The following is a 16,813-nucleotide window of genomic DNA, read 5'->3' as shown; positions in this document are numbered from 1 at the left end:
CAGCTCAGCCCTGTACACCTGATACCTTCCACTCTCCTGGGCAGGAAGTGGATGGGAGACCAGGGATAGGCCGGGCTGGTGAGGAGGAGACCAAAGCAGCCTCAGGCAGACAGCCACCTGGGGCCTGGCTCAGCCTTTGCAGTGGCCCCGTGAGCTTTTGCTGCTCCTTGGGTGGGTGGGGAAACAGGCTCAGAGGGTGCAGCCAGGAAGAGACAGCAGGGTTCAAACCCAGACCTGCTTGAAGCCTCAACACGCTGTCTCCCAAGTTCTGACTTTGAAGAAGCAAAAATATAGCTCTAAGCACACCTATTGATCATAAAGACCTGGGATGTTAAGAAAATGTTCAGTTAGATCTAGTGTAATATTTACTTTTTTCCCAAGGAAGTGAATAGTCCATCTTAATGAAGTTTTTTTATTATTATTATTATTCTTATTGCTATTTTTTAAAGGTGAGTTAGACTTAAAAAAATTCATATATTTAGTTTTGACTGTGCTGAGTGTTCATTGTGGTGTGCGGGCTTCTCACTGCGGTGGCTTCTCTTGTTGCAGAGCATGGGCTCTAGGGCATGAGGGCTTCAGTAGTTGTGGCTCCTGGGCTCTAGAGCACAGGCTCAATAGTTGTGGCACGCAGGCTTAGTTTCTCTGTGGCACGTGGGAGCTTCCCAGACCAGAGATTGAACCTGCACCCCCTGTGTTGGAAGGGCAGAATCCTAACCACTGGACCGCCAGGGAAGGCCCCCAAGTTTTATCCCAAAAAGGATTATAGCAGAAATGTGTTCTCTATTTAAGACGTTGCTTTCCCATCACCTGGAGCCGGGGCTAAAGCAGCTGGTGGGCTTCTCAGGCTCTGTGGGCAGCAGGGGCGGGGAGTGCTGGGTTCCAATGGGGGCTGTGCCTGCAGGGCCTCTGGGGAGGGAAGACAGAGAAGGGGCCTGTGGTCAGGGGTGTCCCCCGCCCCACTGGTTCATGTGTTCAGCCTTTGTGCCCACCTCCCGTGGCAGCCTCCAGTCTGGACCCTTCCCCAGACGTTTCCTGTTCTGGCTTTGTCTCATACCTGCTGGGTCTAATGTTCTTCGAAAATGATCTCAAATCAAATTAAACCAACGGTGGTGACAAGTCGAATACCGTGGAGGATCTTCTGATGGACCCCAGGCTCCCTCTGGCCTGTGCTCCCCGCCGGCCCCAGGACCCTCATGGGCCTGCTCTCGGGGCTCTGGCTTGCTCTGCCACCTCCTGCACACCATCCTCCTCTCAAGGGTCATTGTTTGGGGAGTCACATACAGAACCTCTCAATGACCTCGGCAGTGGTCACCCCGCCTTTCAGGTTTCCTTCTCCCAGCCCTCCAGGCTGGTCTCTGCTCCTCTCAGAAGCATTGATGCTGTGGGCGGGTAAATGTCTCCTCCGCTGTGGGACTGGCTGCCTCTGCTGTGTAGTGGCGGTGGAGGATCTGGAGGAGGGACCTTCACCTCCAGCTTTGCAGCGTAATTATGTGATGCTTCTCCCTCCCTCCAGAACCTTCAGCGAGTCCCCACAGGCTGCACCTCCCTATTCCACTGTCTGGAGCTGGGCCAGCGTTCATTGCTCTGGGAGGACCCTGGGTCTCGAGGACTTGGCATAGAGTGAAGGACGGTGCTCACTGAGAGGCCCCCAGACAGGCCCTCAGTCCTGCTGGTCCGCGAGGATGCCGAGGCCAGGGGTCTCATAGGAGCTGAGTGTGCCAGTCAACTGGGATCTGCGAGCTGCTGGGAAAGAGGCCCCTGTGGGGCTGGCACGAAGGGTGGTGCCAGGAGGCTGGAAGTCTTTTGGGGAGGGGTGCCCCTTCCTCAGGGCTTCCTTGGTGGCTCAGATGGTAAAGAATCTGCCTATAATGCAGGAGACCCTGGTTTGATCCCTGGGTCAGGAAGATCCCCTGGAAAAGGGAATGGATACCCACTCCAGTATTCTTGGGGCTTCCCTGGTGGCTCAGATGGTAAAGAATCTGCTTGCAGTGTGGGAGACCTGGGTTTGATCCCTGTGTTGGAAAGGTCCCCTGGAGAAAGAGAATGACTTACCACTCCAGTATTCTTGCCTGGAGAATTTCACAGATTGAGAAGTTTGGCAGGCTATAGCCCATGGGGTCACAAAGAGTCAGACATGACTGAGCAACTAACATTGACACCAGCTAACACACCCCTTCCTCATACAGATCTCTGCCCGAGGCCGGGCATCATGACTGAATGCTGGGTGTTCACTGGGGGGATTAATTGCCTCTGTTTCCTTGTTTCTCCCCAGGGGGGCTTTTTCTGTGGTCCGTCGCTGTGTCAAGCTCTGCACCGGCCATGAGTACGCGGCCAAGATCATCAACACCAAGAAGCTGTCAGCCAGAGGTAGGGAGGGAATGGCTGTGTTGGCCGGTGGGAGCCGGGGGCAGGGGGAGCCTGTGCTGGGGGACGGGGAGTGGCCTGTGGCTTCTGGGCGACACAATCGGAGCGGGATTCGTGGCTGCAGTGGGGTGTGAACAGGGCTCGTGGCTGCGCAGGGCTGGGAGCAAGAGGCACCCACACACCCTCACACGTGGAATTGCACTCTTGCTCTCGTTTAGGGACTGTGGAACCCCCGTCTCTTCTCCCCAGGGCTGGAGGGGAGAGCCATGCAACCAGGTGGCTGATGTGGTCAGATAGTAACATCTGCCCAAGAACATGGGCCAGAGGAGGATGTAGGGACCTGAAGACTTTGGATGCTTGAGGGGCCACCTGAATGGCATGTTTCCTGACTTGGACCCTGCCAGTCTTCTGGACCCAGGGATGCACATGGGGACTCATCTGACTGTCCTGGGAGGGCTGGTGGCGGGTGCCTGCAGGGATGGATGTGATGCTGGCCACGAGCTGGCCCTGGGCATGTGGCCTCACCCCATCTGGCACTTTCCAGGCCCTTGCTGGGGGACAGCCTGTTCTGGACAGACAGACAGACCCCTGATCCAGTGGTGTTCCATGTGGTGGGGGTGGGGCAAGATGTGGGGGGAGGGGATGACATGCGGTGAGTGAGTGTGACAAGGCCATGGTGGAGGTGCCTCCCCGAGCAGGTGAATTCAGAGCACAGAGGTGAGGGGACAAAGGCGGGGAACCAGGGAAGGAGTCTGGTGGGACCTGCCACCCCCCAGTGCTGTGGGGATCCCACGGATCTCTAACTGAGGATTAGACAAGAGGGGCCGGATGAGCCCTGGGCAGACAGTGCTGAGTTAAGCCCTCTCCCACCTCCTCCCATGCACACCCACAACCCTGGTTAGCATCCAGACACAAATCTAATTGAGAGGCTCCTTCTCCTCCAAGAGGCCCTGACTGTCGGCAGTCCTGGCCCACATCCCGCCCTGCGGTTGGTGCAGAGAACGCCTCCGTCTGTGGGGTCTGCAGCTTCTAGCCCAGCAGCCTGCGGGGGCGAGCGGCTGAGCCTGCTGTGTGGTTTGCTGAGCCGTGTGTGGGTGTTTGGGTGCCTGCTGTGTACCAGGCCTTCGGGGCTGAGTGCTTCCAGGGGCAGGCGCTACGGTCCCAGCCCATTTGAGAGGCTGGTTGTGCACCAGTGGGGTCAGTCCTGCGTCCTCATTTTTGCTGCTGATGCTAGGAGGGGACGGGTGACACAGGGCACTGTGGAGACAGGAGGTCTTGGAGCCAGTGCAGCCCTGGGGCGTGTGTGGTAGGAAGGCTCAGATCCTGCAGCTAGACTGATAACAGCAATAACACGAAGGCTAATATTTACCCAGCGTTTGCTGTGTGTACTGTACTGCCAAATGCAGGGCTGCTTCTGGGTTCCCTGACACTGGGTGGGCGGCACTGGTCGGATACCGTTGTCACACGTGTTTGGGAGCTGTGTCTGCACACGTTGAGTTTCTAAAGTAGGAGGAGCACTCTGCTTCATTCCCTAGGCTTGTGCCAGGCCACAGGAGGCGAGAGAGCCCACCTTCAGGTGCCCCCTGGACTGTTGAGGGAGACCTTCACTCATTCGCCAGCTTTACCCAGCACCTCCCACGTGCCTGGCACTGAGGACAGGGTGATGAGCAAACACATCCAAACAAACCACTCCAGCCCCATCTTCCGGGTGGGAGCCCAGGGAAGAGCACAGGAGATTGGATGGGTCTTGAAGGATGAATAGGAGTTTGTGAGGCTCAAGCAGAAAACCACTTGAGTATGAGTATGTTTCCATGGAATCCGGCAGCTCCTTTCAAGTATATTCACATTGCACTGTTTATACCCTTAAAGTGAAAGTGTTAGTCGCTGAATCTTGTCCGACTCTTTGCGACCCCATGGACTGTAGCCTGCCAGGCTCCTCTGTCCACGGGATTTTCCAGGCAAGAACACTGGAGTGGGTTGCCATTTCCTACTCCAAGGGATCTTCCCAACCCAGGGATTGAACCTGGGTCTCCTGCATTGCAAGCAGATTCTTTACTGAGGATCAAGAGCAGTGGAAGTCTGAAATTCCCTCATGTTCCACAATTACCGCCTGCTCTTTCTTTTGCCCCCTCAGCAGCAGCCCTGCTGCCCGCTTCCTGACAGCCAGCCGGCTCTCTGCCCTTGAGTCCCAGAGGCTGGGCCAAAGAGATCCTGGCTCACAGCACCATTGTGGGGCTGTGCAGACCTGGGGCTCCGTCAGCCCTTCTTCCGGCCTCAGTGTCCCAGCCGGACACAGCTCGGGTTGGGTGGTGGGAGGCAGGGCAGCTAGCCAGGGCTGGTCTGGAATTGGAGCAGCCAGCTCTCGCCTGCTGTCACGTCTCCTCAGGAGCACTTCCCCTGTGAAGACACTCCCTGCTTTGCCTCCACGCTTGGGCCCTTGCATTGCTCAGGTCTGTGAAGGTCTTGGGCATTCCTCCCACCCTGTTAAACTCATTATCATGAAAAATTTCAACCACCCCCAAATATAGATAAAATGATAGAATGAGCCCCCAGCTTCAACACAGCAGTTTTCAACACTCGGGCAATTTTGTTTCACCTGTAACCCTCCCCATGCTCCACCTCCACTCACGTATCTTGCGGCAGATCCCAGACTACCCGTCGTTTTACCACAGTGATCAGCATGTTTCTCTAATGGAAAAGGATTCTAAAACCAACCAGCCACCTCCCTGTACAGGGACCCAAGGGTCTTCTGATCCTCCCCAGCCCCTTTTCAAGCTGAATGGGCATCTGGAGGGGTAAGAGGAGAGGGTCTTGGACCCCTGACCCTCATCTGCATGCTGCGTGTGGGCCAGCAATGGGGTTTGGCTGATGGGTTTGGTGTGGTTGCTACGTGGCCTTGGCCACATGGTCCTGACTGCCTCAGTGTGTGACCTTGGCCGTGTTACTTAGCCACCCTGTACCTCAGTTTTCTCAGTTGTAAAATAGGGATAAATCTAATCGCTACCCCAGAGGGGCATTGTGAGAGAGAGAGGAGTGAGGTACTTTGGAGTCAGCCTAGCACAGTGCTGCCCGAACACCCTTTGGTTTCTTTCGTGTTTCTTGCCAGACTATCCTGCCCAGCCTGCAGGCTCTAGGACTCCTCCTCCAGGAAGCCTCCCTGGCTCCTCCCAACCAGCTTAGAAACCCAGAAGCCCAAAAGCAGTCACTTTACAAATTTTTCCATTGATCATTTGCTCCTTGAGGGCAAATGCAGAAGTTCATCTCTGCACCTTCCCAGCTCCCAACCCAGAGGCTGGGAAAACACATGTATGAACATCCCACCCTCTTCTTACTACCCTTTGAGGGCTGGCTACATAAACCCAAAGTTCTCACCTGGCCTGAAACTCTGCCTTTGGCCCTGTCTTCTCTCTCTGTCCCAGCAGCTCTGGTCAGGCACTGGCTTCTTCTGGTTCTATATACCCCAGGGCCTTTGCACATGCCTTCTCTGAGGCTCAGACAGTAAAGAATCTGCCTGCAATGCAGGATACCCAGGTTTGATACCCGGGTCAGGAAGATCCCCTGGAGAAGGGCATGGCAACCAACTCCATTATTCTTGCCTGGGAAATTCCATGGACAGAGGAGCTTGGCAGGCTACAGTCCACGCAGTGGCAAAGACTTGGACACAACTGAATGACTAACAAGTTTCACTTTCCTTCTAGAAATGCTTTTCCTGAACTTTGTACCTGCTTACCTCCTGTTGATGACACTTCCTCAAAGGGGTCTCCCTTGAGCCTCCAGTAGGAACCTGGGACCCAAGCACCCTGTTTTTATTTGATGGCTGTCTCACCCACTACACTGCCAGGCCTTGTGGGCAGGACTTCATCTGTTTCGTTCACCATTGTATCTCCTACCCTCCACCCAGGCCCTGAGAGGTGGTGAGCTCTCCATAAATCTTTTGGAATGAGTGAATGCTTTGAGTGAGTGGATTTTGAAGGAGCAGGCGTGCAGCCTATGCTGCAGTCAGGTTAGTCTCCCAGGTGTGAAGCTGGGATAGGGATTGGGTGGAGCAGCATCAAGAAGAAGGTGTGCTGCAGGGTTGGGTTTGCAAGGGAGATCCCTGGCCACCAAACACCTGAGCATATGGGAAGTCCAAGTCCAGGAGAAGTTCTGTGGCGAAGCCAGAGAGTGGTCAGGAAGCAGGGAGGGGAGGCCTGGAGCCCGCTGCTCCTCCTTGAGTCCTGGTGTTCACCTCGCAGCCTGCACCTGCGGCGTCCTGCAGGGTCAGACTTGATCCACACAGAGAGTCCTGACTCCAGACAGCCCTCCCTCCTGAGAGAGGCTATTCAGAAATGCTTGCCCCAGCTGTTGTCCTGGAAGGTGGGGGCAGGGGATCCATGGGTAGGGAGTCTTCTAGGCAAGTGGGAGAGTGGGGAAGTGGAGATTAGACTCAGAGGTTGGAGGAGAAGCCCCTCTTCTGCCCGCTTCATTTTCCGTGCAATGCGGAGGGGCCTCACCCAGCCCTGCAGTGAGGGGGGTCCACTCCTGATCCGAGGAGACTGGCTTAGTCCTTCAAGGCTTCTAGTGATAAAGAAAGTGGCAGGACGATGCTGGTGCTGGACACAGAAAAACTGTCCCACCTGGTAACTGACAGTTCTTGGAGCCACGAGGACACTGCAGATTACATCCAGCTTGTGCCAAAGGCAGTAAGAGTTAGATTTTTTTAATTTAATAATTAAATAGAGGATTGTGAGACATTCAGAGTCTGTGAATGTACTGAATAATAAGAGATTATTAAACTACCATTAACAAAAGCAGTTAGAGGAAAATTAATTGATGGGGGTGGTGGGGGTAAGACGATCATCATCAGGCACTTCTTGTTGCTCCCGCCTCCCTCTCCCCTCCCCTTGCTCCTTGTCAGCACCAAGTGGTTGCTCTTTAGGGCTCGTTTGGTGGCCATTTGGAGGACACCCTGTGGACCGAGCTCTTTTAGTATTCACTGGCCCCGAGTGTCTTTAGTTCTCATTGGCCCTGAGCAGGTGTCCCAGAAATGACCCCGGTCAGCGGATGACCTAGAGGAAGAAAGGAGGGACACGCCTGCACTGGAGCGGGGGCTCAGGCCTCTGGGTATTGTGCCCTGACCCTCAGCAGCATTTTCTCGAGGTCAGTGGTGGGAGGCCTGTGCCACGGAAGAGGAAACAGAACCCCACAGAAGCAAAGTGGCCCAGGAACCCACGGTTGTGATGGCAGCTCCAGTTTTCACCCAGCTGCCGAGGGTCGCAGGGGGATCAGGTGTGAGGGCTGACCTCCCAGGTGGGAGGCTGACCTCATAGTGGGTGCTCACCGCACAGCTGGGGGACTCACCCTACCCGTGAGAAGGCTGAGGCCACCGATGAGATCGGGGCTCACCTCTGACCCTCCTCACCCCAGGCTGATGCTCAGTTTACCTCCAGCTACCTTCACGTAGGGTCACGCCCTTCGCAGGGTCCGGATGGCCCCTTCTGCCTTGGGGAGCGCCCCAGTCGGCGGTAATGGGGAGGAGTGTATCTGGTCTCTAGGGGCTCTGGGGCTGAGCCTACACCCCTGGCCAAACCTGCCCGGGCCCCTGCTTTCCTGCTGCAACCCGTGCTGCCGGTTTCCTGTCGGCCCCCACGACCCACAAGCAGGAAGACATCCCGAGACAGAGGATAATGGGCGCCGGGAATTCGCGGAACTGGGTTACTGGAGGACGCGCCGCCGGCTCCGCATTGCAGGGGCGGCTGAGCATGCGCAGCGGGCGCTGGGGCGCCCTCCCTCCTTTCCTTCCCTCCTCTCCCCTCCCCTCCTCACCCTCCCCTTCCCTTCTCCCTGCTCCCTTCCCCTTCCCTCCCTTCCCCTCCCCACTCTCCCTCTCTCGAGCACCCCTCCCTCACCTGAGCACCCTTACGGGGCCATTCCGCAGCCCTGCCCCCTCCCTTGCAGCTCCCAGGGCCCCAGGGCCCCAGCCAGGGCTTCACTGTATAATGTCCTAATTTCAAATAAAAAATGATTTTTTAGAATAAGTATGTCCTAGGCCCCCAGCCAGCCTTTGGTGCACCTTACTCTGGAGTAGGGGCTCCAGGTGACCCTGGGCAATGGGAGGGGGTTTCCCCAAGGACCCAGAGGGTGCAAAGGAGTGGGGGTCCCTCCCTTTGCCCCATGGTCAATCTTTAACTGGACAGACCCATTTCTCCCAGATTCTGTTGTCAGGGCGTGGGTTTGTGTGGAGTTGCAGGTGTCCTGGTGCAGGTGGGGAGGGAGTAAGAGGGAAGGTTGGGGGCTCTTGTGGGAGGTGACCCCCCCATTCCCATCCCACTGGGAGGATGGGGGAGCAATGAGGGAACCAGACTAGGGTGGCCAGATTTTGCAGTTAAATTTGAATTTCAGATAGGCAATAAAAAATATTTGAAGACAAATATGTCCCAAACTGCATGGGACATGCTTCTATTAGAAAACTGTTTACCTGCGCTTGGGACATATTTATATTTAAAAAATACTTGTTGCTTATCTGAAATTCAGATTTAACGTTTTTTTTTTTTTTTTTTGGCACACCATGCAGCATGTGGGATCTTAGTTTCACAACTAGGGATCAAACCCGTGGCGCCCTGCAGTGGCAGCATGGAGTCTTAACCACTGAACGATCAGGGAAGTCCCAAACGGGTCGTTTTGTGTTTTATCAGGCAATGCTAAACAGAACTGTTGAGAGAACAGGTCTTTGTCATTAATTTGTTAACCAAACAGGCTAAGTCAAAACTTCCCCAAACTGGGCGAAGGCAGAGGAGGAGAAGGAAAGGGGTGGGGGCTAGGCTTTGTGGGCAGGAGTCCTTAGGGACACCCCCTCCGTGTTCTTGGTGGCCTCACCTGTGAGGAGGCGAGAGTGGCAGCTCTGTGGCCCAGCTGATGCTTCTGGGGTGTGTCTGGTTCTGGGGCATGGCTGTCCCTGTGAACCCCAGGTCCTGTGGGCTCTGGGGCCTGGTGGCTTGGATGATACACATGCTATGTGTAGTCAGGCTGCAGCAGTTCCCACCCCATTGGGCTGTAGAAGGTCAAGGGAGTATGGGGAGGTGGCCCAGCCCCAAAAGGAGGGTTGGTCCAGGGTTATTGGGAAATGTTCCTGAGCTCCTGGGCTCTCTGGAGGTTGTTTCATCGGTTGTTCCTGTCATCCCCCCAATCTGAAGAGCTCCTTCCTACCACCCCTGCCCACTCCACATGCACCAAGAGCTCCCTCCAGGGGTTCAAGGGGCACCCGCAGCTTTGAGGACCCGATTTCTGTCCCACTTTACAGCTGACAAAACTGAGGACATGAGAGGATAGTCATTTATAGCCGGATCACCTCTTTTTTGCCTGTTAGTCAAGGTGGGAGCCCGCCATAGGATCATGGGCACTACCAAACCCAGGACATGGAGCCCAGAGAGCTGAGGTGGACAGCAGGCTGCACCACACAGGCTCAGAGCCCGGGAGGCCACTGCACGCCACACAAGCCACGCGGGACAGTGAGCAGCAGACTCCGCGAGGCAGGCTTCATGGTGATGAGAGAGTGGGGTGCCACTCGTCCCCCCAGGGGGCCGTGGCCGCTTGTTTGAATAATTCCTTGCCTGCAGGGGGCTGAGGCCACCAGTGGGGGACAGGTCAGGTCTGAGCCTGGGAGAAACGCCACTTGGCTGGAGGAACAGGGTGGGGTGCCTACAGCTAGGCCATTAGGGGCCCTCCCGGTTTCACCAGACTTCAGGGCAGTGCATCACACGGGGCCTCAATCATGAGATGCCACGACTTAATGCAGTGGTAACATGCTGCGTAATGACAGCTCTGAGCCTGAAGAGGGCGCCTCTGCTCCCTGGAGGAGCCGCTGAAAGGCAAGACCAGAGGGATGGTGGAGTGAGGGCTCTGAGGACCACATGGCTGGCTCAGAGGCCTCAGTGCCGCGGGGTGGGGAGCCGCACAACGTCGGCCGAGCTCCCAGGCACCTGGCAGCTTGTTCATGCCCCTCGAGAGCCCTTTCTTTGTTGCAGAGAGGCAGTGGCAGCTGCAGGACGCACACAGGCGCCCTTACTGGGCCGTGTGGCTGCCAGGTGATGCTGGTGTGATAATTGCTGGTTGCCTTTTAGAAACAAAATCTGCTACAAGAAGCTACAGTGGCAGCTGTTCTTTTCATCCTCATGGCCCTGCCGGTGCCACCAGGGGCTGCAGCGAGACTAGACTTTCCTGGGGCCCCCAGTGCTGGGTGCAGAGCAGGTTGAGATGCCCCCAGGACCCTAGGCGCTCCCTGGGTGAGCAGGCTGGGCTCAAGCATGTCAGCCTGCTGACGCCTTGAGAAGCCTGGTGGGAAGGCCTTGGGATGGCTGAGGCCTCTGGGCCAATCCCCCTGGGTGGTGGCCCAGCCCCACTACCCCCACTCTCCAGCCTTCCCGGGGTCCGTCGGAAAGTTGGGAGCGATGTTAATAGCAGCCAAGGGCCCTCAGCAGTTCTGCAGGCCTGTGAAGAGCCCAAGAGCTGGTCTGTAAACAGCAAGCTCTAGTTGCAGTGGTCCTGAGGTACTCCTGTGCCCTGGAGTGGAGGAACCACCAGGGTCTCAGACCGTGCTCCCCTGCGATCTTCATCCTCCCCCTGAACCAGCTTGTACCGGGTGACAGTGACCGGATGGTCAGGCCCTGCTGCAGGATGCTGCGCTGCCCCTGGACTCGGGCTGGTTTGTCCCATACGTCCCAGGCCTGGGAGCCCTGTCAGGAGGCAATAGCCGCCGAGGTCCTGGCCTGGCGATGTTCTTCCTGAAAGACCTGTCCTCCTCTGCAGCCTTCCATCCTGTGCCTAGAAAGGGGATGAAACCGAGGTTGGAGCCTCCAGCATCACCATTGCTGATCTGAGTGGTTGTGACCAAACGCCAGGGGTCCTGCACCAGCCAGAGACAGGGTCACCCCTCCCCTGGGTGGGGGGAGGCCAGATGCTGACGCTGTCCATCTCTGGAGGTTTGAGGACAGCTCTAGCCTTCGGGGGGAGGGGGAAGCTTCCATGTCCTGTCCTGTGTCTAGCTGTTGGCTCCGCAGGATAGGCGCGGCCCAGGCTCCCGTTCCCTCCAGCCTAAACCAGCAGTGGGCTCAAACTGGCAGATGCTGGTGCTTACACTTGAACTGGCCTCTGTCTGCCCTGGTGCACCCACCCCCAGGCCTGCCCACCCCCTTCCTGGGACCCTGAGGATCCTGTAGGTGGTGGCACAAAGTGCCCAGGCTGAGGGCACCGTGGACGGTGCCAGAGTTTCTGTTGTGGACTCCACTGGCTGATCTTAGTGTCCAGGGTATTCTGTTAGATTCCGACCCAGCACTCCAAACGATAAGAGCTGCCCGCCTGTGTTCCCGTGCTGTGTCCCGCTGGACTCTCACAACTTTGGGACACGTGAGTTAAGGACTTGATGCTGGGTAGTGATTAACATGAGCCTGAAGGAAATGGGATGTGGATGTCCATGAGCCTCTGAAGATTCTAGAAAGCTCTGTGCCATCCAGTGGTGTAGGCGGTAGAGACAGGTGGGAAGGAGAGGAGGGAACCTGAATGAGGAATCCCAGGGCCCAGCGGGGCGGCTCACCTGGGGGACAGTGGGTCCTTATTCTCATGTGCAGCCATAGAAGCCCCTGGGGAGGAGAGGGGAGACAACTGCTGGGGTGCTGAGTGTTGCCTTGGAAAGAGGCTGGAGGAGGGAAGCAGGAAAGGCAGGGAGGATGACAGGCCAGGTGCCCAGCTCTGCAGGGCAGGCTGCGGGGAGGGGCTAGCTTCTGAGGGAGGGGCCAGCAGTGGGGGTTTCCTTTCTTCGGTGGCCTCTCTCCGGACACACTCCCTAACCCTTTTCACACATGGGAAAGAGACTCGAAGCACAAAGCTTGGCCCTGTTTAGGGCCCTGTGCCCAGTATCCCCATGGTCACTTGAGTCTGGCCCATAAGTGAGCCTCCCGTGCCCCAGCTTGATGATGTTGGTGTGAGCCTGCCACACATGTGGTTTAGCCTGGAGGAAATGGAGCCTGGGCAGCACCCACCCTGTGGAGCCAACAGCTGGGCACAGGATAGGATGTGGGAGCTACCTGCCACCCTCTGAAGGCTACGGCTCTCCTCAATCTCTGGAGGTGGGCAGCATCAGCATCTGGCATCCCCCCATCTGGGGGAGGGTTGGCTCTGTCTCTGGCTGGTGCAGGACACCTGGCATTCGGTCACAGCTGCTCAGGTGAGGACAGGAAGGCAGCCGAGGGCAGGGGCTCCTGCTTGGGCACCCCACAGCTATGTCTTCCTGCTGCGCCCGCACCGCATGTTCAGGCGGGTGATTCTACAGACAAGTCGCTGCCTGGGGCCTGGCCACACACACACTCCCACACCTCGTAGCCTGAAGGCCGGCCCAGTCCACCCCTTCCCTGTGGGCACCCTTCTCCCCTGAGACCTCAGCCGCAAGGGGTGGGTGTTCCACACTTTGTGCAGGAGTGACCCCAGGTTGGGGCTTGACCCTGATGTGTCACTTGGACCCCCGTTGGCTCAGTGTCCAGTAGCTGCCAGGTTTGGTGTGGTGTCCTAGGCAGCAGCTACAGTGGCCCATGACCTCTAGCCGGTGCCCTGATATGTTCCAGCCTCCTTGTCCCTGGCCAGGAGTCCAGTAGCCACCCTGGAGGAGAGAGCAACCCAGAGCCCCCTCCATGTGCTGGGTAGTGTGGACCATCCACGCAGGATTTCGTGTTCGATCCAGCATGACACATGCTCGCTTCTGACTTCCTCACTTGTCCCAGGCTGAGCTGGGGGAAGCTGGTGGCAGCCCCTCCCGGTGGCTGGGCCTCCTGTCCTTCCTCCGCCCCGCCCGGCGCCTCACGGGTGTCCTTCTGCCGGTCACAGCACTGCTGCTGCTCCTGGCAGCTGGCAAGGGGCCAGCCACCCACCCACGTCCCTCCTGTCGCCCTTCTCCTGGCTCCTTTCATCCCCCACCCCACTCTGCTGTGAGTCACCCACAGCCAGGGAGCAGGTGGAGGCTGGGGGGTGGGGATGACAGCTGTCACCGGGCCTTGGGTCCAGTCCTGATCTTGGGGACACAGCCCTCTGGGTGCCTGTTTCCTGCACCGTGACTGTGCCCCACCCTGCAGGGTGCAGGCATCCTCTCCCGCCTCCAAGGGCTGCATCCCCCCTCCTGCCCTCAGCAGCCTCCTCTTCGTTCTTGACTCAGCTCTAGGTTCTCCCATCTGGGGGGTCTGTGGCTGGGGGCGCCCGCCTCACTGATGAGTTTAGGATAGTACAGAGCTGGTTTGAGTCTCCCGCTGCCATTCTTCAGGGCATCAGAGTGAAACAGTTAACGCTGAGACCACCAGGTGGCGCCCGCGGCCCGATGGCTGTGTGTGGCCGCGCCAGCCCCGTCCTGCTCCTTGGGGGTCCCCTGCCCATCTCCTTCCTGGTGGGTGGTGGGTGCCAGCTACAACAGAGTAGCAGCCCCAAATGGACCTGTCCCCGCCTCCTGGGGCCTCCTGGGGTCTGGGAACTGCACCGGGCCACCTCCCTTCCCGGGTCCCCTGGCCACCCACCTTGGGGACCTCCATGATGGGGGGCACGCCTGGCACTAAGATCAAGGTAGAATCACTCAGAAGCTTCCAGGCCCTGCGTTGCCAGGGACACAGGCTGCGGAGCTGCTGGCTGAAGCTTCGTGGGCTGTGGCAGGAGCTTAGGGTGCAGGAGCCGCTGATCACAGGTCCCATGTAGCTGGTGTCTTTGACCAAAGATCTTTTTGTTTTGTTGGATAAGCACTTTCATGGGGTGTAAGTGAATGCTGTGTTTTATCAGGGGGTGTTTCTCTGGCAGGAGAAATAAATAGCTTGTTTCTGCCTCTGCTGACTCTGGGGAGCAGGTGTAAACGTCATGTGTGTGCATCAGGTTGCCCTAGATGCACCACACCAGTCATCTTTGGCTACCAGCCCACAGATACTTAGGTGGGTCTCCATGGGTGCAGATCCATAAGATGCCTGAGCTTTTACAAGATGGCTGAACTCAGGAGTTCCCTTTTAGAGCATCACATCAGAGGGGGTGTGAGAACTGAAGCTGTACCCCCAGGAATGGCTGCTGGCTACTGCTAAGTCACTTCAGTCGTGTCTGACTCTGTGAGACCCCATGGACGGCAGCCCACCAGGCTCCCCTGTCCCTGGGATTCTCCAGGCAGGAACACTGGAATGGGTTGCCATTTCCTTCTCCAGTGCATGAAAGTGAAAAGTGAAAGTGAAGTTGCTCAGTACTGTCCGACTCTTCACAACCCCATGGACTGTAGCCCACCAAGCCCCTCTGTCCATGGGATTTTCTAGGCAAGAGTACTGGAGTGAGTTGCCATTTGGCAGACTCCTCCAAACCCCCTCTCTGGCATCCCTCGTGAGTCCTCCCACCCCCTACCCTGCTGTCCTTGGGGCTCATGGTACTGCTGCTCTACTCCTTGGGACCCAGGATGGGTGTCCCCGGGCTTCCTGGGACATGCTCAGTCTGTGGGTGGGAGGAGGGGAGAGAGGCCTCCCTTCAACAGGGTGGGGTTCTGGAGGCTGGAGGGAGTTTGGCTTGCACCCTCACTCCCTGACCCCTCATTCTTCCACACCCTGATTCAGAGGTTACCCTGAGACCCGAGAGCCAGTGTGCGTGAGGGGAGATGAAGGAACCAATGTGGGAGAGGGGGCCCAACACTGTCTGGGGGCAGGATGCATAGGGGTGTCAGTGGGGTGGATTCTCAGGGCTCACTCATCCTTGGATGCAAACCTGCACAGGTGTGGGACACATGCCGAGCCACATACCAATGTTAGTAACTGAACACTAGCTGACATGGCAGTGAGTCACAAGCAGCAGGTGCCTGGGTCTCAGGGCAGCTCTGGACACCCAGACCCTTCAGGGGCACCAGGCCGCAGCTCTGGGAGGGCCTTTTTGAGCCTCTCAGCTGGGCTCAATGCCCCCATGACCTCTAGAGCCCTGGAAGTTGCTGGTTGGCCTCTGTTGAGGTCGCTCACCGCCCGCCCAGCCAGGACATCACTGCAGTGGGCATGGCAGGGTCTGGCTGCTCAAGAGGACTCTTGGACCTCCCTCAGGAGGGAGCACCAGGCTGGGGTGCCCAGCATGCTGAGGGGTCCTGGTTGGGGTGGGCAGCCTTCTGACTGTGTTCTTTTCATGGGCTGCTTGGTGGTCACTGCTGTGGTCTTCTGAGTCCAGACAAGTCTCTGGGGCCAGAGTTCTGGGAGGGAGGCGGGTGGCAGGCTGATCAGGTGCAGCAGCCCCGAGAAGCCACAGAGCTTGCTCAGTGTCGCTGGCCCATCATATGTCCTGCTGCCCACCAGGGGACGGCTTAGGTGGAGTGTCCTCCCAGGTTCTCACTGACAGTTTCGGGCTGGGATGCACTTCTTGTGCGAAGCAGACTGGGTTAAATTTGACTCCCCCAACCATGTCTATGGTTGTCTATTACGATGTTAATTTTGAAATTCAGGGATAGTAGCTCCTTGACTTTGTAGAGGGGCATCCCTGGTAGCTCAGCTGGTAAAGAACCTACCTGCAATGCAGGAGACCCCGGTTCGATTCCTGGTCAGGAAGATCTGAAAGCAAATCAGAGGATGTAGGCAGAGTGGGATGCTGGGTTCTTCCTCCCACGGCCACATGCCTGGCCCGAGGTCAGCCTACTGGACCGGAGAGCGACAGCCTCCTTCTCCAGCCCCTTCCTATGGCTTCTGATTCCCATCCAAGGTCACAGAATATCAGCTTAGATTTTTAATTTCAGGGCAAATATTTCAGCAGCTTTTAGAACACACCTTCATCATATTTAACCACTGACTTTGTGCTTACTGGAGACAGGACCAAATTAAACAAAACAAAACAATATTTTTCCCTGTGTCAAAAGTAACACAAGGTTGTTGTCAAAGGTGGGGAAAGAATATAAAGAATAAACTTACTCATAATTCTGCCACCCACAGCAAAGCAGTTATGATCTTAATGAGATGCCTGCACTTGGACTTTGACCAACTTAGAACATGTGTTGTGATACAGAGTTTCAGAGCTGCTCTCTGGTCAAGTGCTGCTGTGCCTGATATGGAAAGGAGACAGCCAAGAGGGTCAAAAACCTGCATGGCCATGGGGTAGACATCTGCACCTGGGCTGGGCAACCTGGTGCCCCTTCTTGGCCCCAAACAAGTAATTTATCCCCCAAACACACTCAGGAGTAGGTCAAGATTTTTGGGATGGGGCTCTGCCATTGATGATAAGACTCAGTAATAAAATGATCTGCTTCCCAAAGATGGGTCTCCACATGAATTTTCTCCTGACTTTTAATTTTATGACTGCAATCAGGCAATTTTTCCAGGAAAGACGACCACCCCTGCTCTTCTCACCTTACCATCCTGGGCTTTTTCTGACCTCAGCCTTGCTCCGGCCCTGTCTGCATGTAGATGAGCTATTCATTAGCCGTCCACATCAGGAGGAAATGAGCTATGAC

The 16,813-nt window shown here is 56.8% G+C and overlaps 1 protein-coding gene across 15 annotated transcripts in view; it reads left to right on the top strand.

Moving 5' to 3' along the window:
* CAMK2B (calcium/calmodulin dependent protein kinase II beta) overlaps window positions 1-16,813 on the top strand; it is a 92,315-nt gene that overhangs the window by 31,394 nt on the left and 44,108 nt on the right. For 14 of the 15 annotated variants that reach the window (XM_027539238.1, XM_027539235.1, XM_027539240.1 and 11 more), the window contains exon 2: window positions 2,273-2,367. In XM_027539238.1, the coding sequence (XP_027395039.1) occupies window positions 2,273-2,367 (95 nt within the window). Of the gene's footprint in view, window positions 1-2,272; window positions 2,368-16,813 lie in introns of those variants that run through there. The other variant, XM_027539251.1, reaches the window with a different exon arrangement.

Source organism: Bos indicus x Bos taurus, chromosome 4 (assembly GCF_003369695.1).
Source record: "Bos indicus x Bos taurus breed Angus x Brahman F1 hybrid chromosome 4, Bos_hybrid_MaternalHap_v2.0, whole genome shotgun sequence".
Classification (NCBI taxonomy): Eukaryota; Metazoa; Chordata; class Mammalia; order Artiodactyla; family Bovidae; genus Bos; species Bos indicus x Bos taurus.
This window is presented reverse-complemented; position numbering and strand designations above follow the sequence as displayed.